Source organism: Penicillium roqueforti (genome assembly GCF_015533775.1).
Source record: "Penicillium roqueforti strain LCP96 04111 chromosome Unknown scaffold_72, whole genome shotgun sequence".
NCBI classification, from domain to species: domain Eukaryota; kingdom Fungi; phylum Ascomycota; class Eurotiomycetes; order Eurotiales; family Aspergillaceae; genus Penicillium; species Penicillium roqueforti.
In genome coordinates this window covers 9,234-15,897 of record NW_024067636.1, presented here as the reverse complement: position 1 = coordinate 15,897, position 6,664 = coordinate 9,234, and the positions used below count along the sequence as shown (strand labels likewise).

The window sequence follows — 6,664 nt, the reverse complement described above, 5'->3', positions numbered from 1 at the left end:
TTTATATATAGATAAGGATATCTATATAGGGAGGGGGAGATAATTATAATAGATAAAGGTCTATATAAGAGGGAAATATATATAAACCTATATAGGCTTAGGAAGGAATATCTATATTATTATATATTTATTTCGATATCGATCTATAAGGGGTTTATTATATAAATATAGGTAGATAGATTTCCTTATAGTTTAGGACCCCCTAGGGGCCCCTCCGAGACTGGTAAGAATTAGTCTTAGCATACTATCAATATATTGTGTTCCCTCTATAAAGCCCTTTGTATCTTACCTGGTTGATAGGCCGTATACCCGCATAACGTATACCTTTACAGACTTACTTTAGTGAATTATCGATAGATTTAGAGGCCGATCTTTCTATAGATACAACTTACGCCTACTATCTCTTAGCCACATTTATTCCTCCTAGTAAGCCAGAGACTTTCGCTTACTTTAGAATGGAGCCTGAAGCCTACCTTAGTCTATACATTAAAGGCAGGGTTATAGTATAGATATAGACTGACTAAAAGAAGATTATTAATACCCTTACTTACCCTAGACTAGCTATTAAGGGAATTGCAGCTATTGGGCCTACCTTAGATATTTACGGCTAGGTGATTTCCCTAGGGAATCGATTTATTACAGTTCTAATACTAAGATCAAATCCAGATTCGCGGTAAGATCATACTCTTCGGCTTACTTAATATAGGAGCAAAGATGTCTTTCAGAAAGGCTGAAGTCTTTTAGCCTTAGGACAATAACTTATAAGACAAATATTTAAACCTACTTAGCCTTAAGAGTAAGACTAAATCTCCGGCTCCAGGTACAGTTAAACCAGTATTCCACGCTAGAGTCGCCGTCGATACACAGATTAATGTTCTTATCACCCTATAAGCCAGTATTAGTATCAAGATTAGTGGCAGCAAGATTATTACCGGCAAGACCTTGATAGATACTTAGCTAAGTAGCTATATAAACACTGACCTCTCCTTCTAGGCTTATAGTAACTACGATACGTCTAATAATACCTTCTACTACTAATTTAGGGCCTATCTGTACTATAATATTAGATATAAGGCTCTAGCTAAGATTCTCAGCTTTATTAACTAGGCAACAGGTAATCGTAAGGCATATTTACCTGATAAAATGCTCAAATTATACGAAAAGACTGGTACCATTCCGATATTAGAATCTAATATAGGGAAGCGAGGCCTTTCTATAGAAGCCGATACTTAAGAGTATGAAATTACAGTAGACCTATCTAAAAATAGCACAATATCTATCTTAGAAACAGCTGCCGATATATTTCGCCGAGCTAATATTACAACTTTAGGTACAAAATCTGTGACAAGTGTATTAATCAGTATCAGAAACTAACTAGTTACCTAGACCCTAAAACCCCCAAGTTCATAAAACAGGGCCATTATCCAGCCGGAGCTAGTAGCTTCTAGCTACCAGAATTGCGATATAAGTTTAGAAGTTTTCGTCGAATGTAACATTTTCTTTTGTAGACTGACTAAGCATGTATTAACAGTCAATTGCGGCTTTTTTGGTCCGTACCAGGCCATAAATGAGATCCTTGATACCGACGGAGATCTTCAGGAAAGGCTGACATATGATATGCCCGGCCTCTGTGATAATATCGTTAATCTTACGCCATTACGCTTAAAGTTCACATTCTCCTAGGACGGGGTAACAGCCAGACGCAACTCAGTTTACCCGAGAAAGACAGTCGGTGGCCAGAGTGTAACAAAATGTTCGGCACCAACTGCTGAGCTTAACAAGGCAGTTAGGCGAAGGGGCTTGAGCCTCCAGTGTGATGAATTTCCCTGGGGGTCTAGTGAGCAGGGAGGAGAATGGCTACCTGCGAGTCAGCGTCGTACGGAGTGTGTCACCAGCTTCCAGAATGCATGGCACGGAAATTGCGTCCGTAAGTGCTTAATTCTTTTTCATCTATAATTGGGTTGTTCTGGATTCTGTGGGAAACTTGCTAATAAATTTTTAGAATTGGTTGGACAACTTTCATCGAACTGGAAACAACTGGACCCTGAGTCCCGGAAAGATTCCAAGAAGATAGATTATTGGGCATCATGGCAGAAACGAACCGGTAAGCTTATATTCTATTTCTTCGCAATTGGGCTATCTAACACTATGTCTTTTTGCGTTAGACTGGACCCACGCGGGCAAGTATGGGATAGGGCAAAACATACCATATGAACAAAAACTCATTGAATACGGCGAAGAAATGCCTCCTCCAGATGGTGGGGACCAGGTATGTATTCAATTTCAGGATTTAGGAATTTACCTAACAAAGCGGTGACAGGGAGATAACAAGAAGCTATCGTGGGCTTTAAAACGGGACTATGAGACTTCCTGGCTTAACCCTCAAACACCACTCACGTCCGCAGACTGGTGGAATGCCAACCAACCGACATGGTACAAACCCAAATACAATGGGCCTCTTACCATGGACTCGGTTCTTTGCGCGGTCAATCATTTTAATCAGGGCAACGTGTATAAACTACCTGGTGTGAAAGTCAAGTCAGATGGAACACCAATCGGCGTGCAAAAAGAGTACAACGCATATTGCAAAAGAACCAACCAGGGTGGTATGGCCCCCCCTGCTTGGGGCGTCGATTTTACCATGGGAAGATGTCTCATTCGTTTCCAAAACAGCGCAAGCAGCAGCTCGGGCACATCTAAACGGGACGCTCAGAAGTGGGGTGAATGGGAAGTTGAAAGTATGTGGACGCCGAACGATGTCTACTCAAGCGCTTGCTGATTCTCCTTTTAGGCATTGAATATGTGGAGGATGTGGACGATGCCGAGATGGCTCAGTTATTGAAGCCTGCGGATCTGGATGGTTCTGAACATGAAAGGTAACTTGCCTTGAATGTCGATGAATTTTTTATTTTTTATTTCTTTGGCGGAGCAGACAGCCATTTGCAAGACGCCGGAAAACGGACTCTCCTGTTGGAGCGAATTCCGAAGTGTCTGGCAACTTTTTCACCTTTTAGTTCACCCTATCTAGTGTATATGCAACACCACGTTCTTCATTTCATCTATTGATTAGGGTCTGCAAGTTCTTCTTCCGTCAATTGATACAGTTCCCTCCCTAATTCTGCACTGGCTCGATACTTTTCCCCAACAGTAGAGCCCTCAAGGAATTCGTTGGTTTCCATCCATGTACCAATCACACCAAAGAGATCGTGAATCTCAGGATCCATACGACCTTCGCGAATGACGTTTCGGAAACCATCTAAATAAAGCACATACAAACTTCCAGACCGGAAAGCCTCCTCGTCCGCAAGGATAAGATACGTCCTCGTGGCGCATTTTTGTAACCCTATCGCGAGGCTATCGATGATTGTGTCTCGGTCATCGCGCCAAGCCTCCGGGGCTTCTTCTTTTGCTTCGGCAATTTGCGTTTTGAGATCAGAGCGGAAAGTTTCAAGGTCTTCTGCTTTACGGGCGCGCGGAATCCTCATTCTATCATCGACCTCGGGTTCAAGTGGGCCCGCAAGTTCGGGAAGAATCTCGTACACACGCCGCCACTCCGATCCGAAGTTGAAGAGATCCGCATTATTGAGAACCGCCCACCAGGCTTCTGATTCAAAGGGATCTGAATCGACCCATTCAGACATTAAATCATCGTGTCTGGCTTTCTCTTCTTCGTCGGTGCAATAGTGCGTGCGTAGTAAAGCGGGACAAGTCTGGTCATTGAAAAGATTCATTGCGTGCCATCGAAGCACGTCGCTGCGGTAAGGTCGGAGAATTGTGTCCACCTCCTCTGTTGTAGGCGCACGTGGCGGATCGATACCCGCTGGAAGGCTATCCCAATCTTCGGCCCATTCAAGGGGAATAAATTCCATGTCGAGGAACTCAGTGACCAACATTTTTCGTTGCTAGTCGGGGGTTTTGGTGGAGGAGTTATTCCAGTTTATCTGCACAGGATTAGCATCTGAAGTAGAAACAAAAAGGCACAACATACGATAAGATATTGTTCGACAGCCAGTGTACCCCATGGAGGAGGAGGCAAAGAATCCATGTCATTCATCACGAGGAAAGGTTAGGAAGCTTAAAGAGAAGATAAAAGGGGAAGATGCGGAAGAGACACCGGGGAGGGGTGTGGAGAGCGGGGCTGATATGGTGAGGAACGCACAAATCATTCCTTTAACCTATAATCCTTTGATACACACAAGTGAATATTAACTACATGCTCTTACTAACTATAACTTAGTTAATACCTTGCCTAAAAGATGGAAAACACAGGTTTAAAGAGGTAGTGAATATCGCTTTTTTCTTATACTCAGCCCGAAGCAATCACCACCCGGCATTTCGCTGGCACATACCGCGCCTAACCTAAAGTGGCTAGAAATAGCACGTGACAGACACATCTTACGGGACTTGAACGGTCCGTTTGAGCTCTTATGGACCATACACGGTTAACAGGCCCAGCTTTGAAAATGTGGAGAGAATCCGAGGTCTACATTATACAATGCAACGATGACTTCACCTAGTGCGTTATATACCTCCCGCGTATGATAGTAGCAAACATTCACATTCTCCTTCAACCCTAATTATGCGTATGTATCAGCTAGGAACGGAATAGGGAAGAAGATCGGACTAGTCTTATACACTATTGAGCCCAAGACTCATCACATTTTCGCAGAGGAACCGCTATGCATGCCAGACTAATAGGATTCCCTCGGCTGGCGGCGAGTAAATACAGCCATCTTACAGGGGGGGGGTGTATGTGTGTGAAATCATTTACCCTGAGCCCTCGCGAACGATATGCAGATACCACTACTATATATATCCGTGTACGTACATGTAGAGTGTTCCACTTCCTGAAAACGAACCTAGAGCCTCATCAAGGCCTGGCGTGGCTTAATTGCCCTTCCCATTATTAGGTTGCCCCGGTGGCGCGCGACTCCGAAACCGTTGTGACGCCTCGGCAAAGTCCAGCACGGCCTTGACCGTCCTGGCTCGCGAGACGGTGTCCGGTTTACCTTTCTCACCTTGTTTTGAGCCTCCCAGCAGGCTCGACACACTATTAAGCGCATCTCCAACTTCTCTCCTCAGCTCTCTCCGCGGTTCCCTCAAGTTTGGGCAATCCACCATCGCATGGGTGACTGTTTCTTGTGCGCCGCATGCGCACTGGTCGTCGTCACTATAAATCAGGATCTCCCGCCCCGGGTACAGTTGAGCCAGTGTTCCACGCTGGAGTCGCCATCGGTGCACAGATTGATGTTCTCATTGACCCACAAGCCAGCGTTGGTATCAAGATTGGTGGCGGCAAGATTGTTGCGGGTAAAACCTTGATGGATGCTCAGCTGAGTGGCTATGTGAACACCGACGTCTCCTTCCAGGCTCATGGTGACTACGACACATCTGACAATGCATTCCACTACCGATTTGGGGCATATCTGTACTATAACATTGGTTATAAGGCAGTGGCCAAGATCTTAGACTTCGTTGACTGGGCAACAGGAGATCGCACGTGAATCATTAGCGTATAGATGGTGCCTATTCCATTGGCAACCCGTAAAAGCTCGACGATTGCGTCCGCTTGTTCTGAATCCAACGGAAATTCCGAGAGAGTCCAGTAAAGCTTGTTCAAACTCACATTACGAAGTTGGTCCAATCCATGTCTAGTAGCGAAGTCATACAAACGAGCATGCACCAGCAGTGTCTCGGAATGTTTGCACAGGTGGTTTCCATCTCCACAATGTGGCAAAGATATCGAATTGTCGCTGTGCACCTGGATATCTTCATGACTCGCAAAATGATTTTCTTTCAAGGGATGTAGATCCTGTGTTGCAATATCGATTTCATCTTCGCATGCAGCATGACTCGATTTATCGGCTGCTGAAATAAGGACAGAGTAATCCCCACTGTGAAGGTACTGAAGGATATGGCCAAAGATATCCTCAACATCGTCGTCAACCACATACCGGAGGCTTTGGATTATCCCGCTGGGCGCAGCGAATTTCTTCCCGGTGGGGCCAACCTCCAGGTATGCGAGGTGGGATATAAAGTGACTGGGTGTTTTTAGATAACGCCTCCAAAGGAAAGGAAAGCGTACTTGCTCTGGCCGTGCTTGAGTCATAACGAGATATTCCGTCGGTGTTATCAACTAAACTCGAGGCAGCACTATATACAGGAGAATCGGAAGAAGTGAGCAGCATGAGTTTAAATAATTGATCAGTGGCTAACGAGAAATGTGTCGTCGTCTACGTGCTCCCTCAATGTGACTGGTCCAGGACGCTGACTCAGCATGCTGGAGCAAGGCCCACGAATTTGATCATCTTCTTTCGTGGTCTTCTTCTGGAACGCCCAGCCCTGCTACCTGCGTCATTTGCTAGGGGGAAAAGGGGTATATAGGGTTAGAGGTTGAGATTGATCTTGGTGTGAGAGGCTCGCCCGTAGACTTGTCTTACCTTCAGCTTCAGTATCAAACTGGAAGGTTCAAAAGCCCCTTAGGGACGTTTACCAAGAAATCGAGGCTAGATGAGCTTTACGATGGATTCAACTAACAAGCTGGACATGGCGCTTCTTGTGCAGTATTCTGCATTTGTTGTTGGGGGGGGGGGGGGGGGGTGGTTGTGGGGGGGGGGGTGGGGGGGGTGGGTGGGTCGGGGTGCGGGGGAGGCGGTGGGGGCGG

General features: G+C 45.5%; 3 protein-coding genes across 3 annotated transcripts; 2 read left to right on the top strand and 1 right to left on the bottom strand.

Annotated features, from left to right (window-relative positions):
• Window positions 1-1,903: 1,903 nt before the first annotated feature.
• On the top strand, window positions 1,904-2,880 carry LCP9604111_9746 (uncharacterized protein; the record flags this gene model as incomplete). Its single annotated transcript, XM_039078034.1, has 5 exons — window positions 1,904-1,931; window positions 2,003-2,104; window positions 2,166-2,269; window positions 2,321-2,738; window positions 2,792-2,880. The coding sequence occupies 5 exons, from the start codon at window positions 1,904-1,906 to the stop codon at window positions 2,878-2,880; spliced, it is 741 nt and encodes a 246-aa protein (XP_038924262.1).
• A 179-nt stretch (window positions 2,881-3,059) lies between these two features.
• On the bottom strand, window positions 3,060-3,869 carry LCP9604111_9745 (uncharacterized protein; the record flags this gene model as incomplete). The annotated part of the gene is made up of 1 exon (XM_039078033.1): window positions 3,060-3,869. One exon carries the CDS (start codon window positions 3,867-3,869, stop codon window positions 3,060-3,062), a length of 810 nt encoding a protein of 269 aa, XP_038924261.1.
• Window positions 3,870-5,150: 1,281 nt separating this feature from the next.
• Window positions 5,151-5,504, top strand: LCP9604111_9744 (uncharacterized protein; the record flags this gene model as incomplete). Its single annotated transcript, XM_039078032.1, has 1 exon — window positions 5,151-5,504. One exon carries the CDS (start codon window positions 5,151-5,153, stop codon window positions 5,502-5,504), a length of 354 nt encoding a protein of 117 aa, XP_038924260.1.
• Window positions 5,505-6,664: the final 1,160 nt, after the last annotated feature.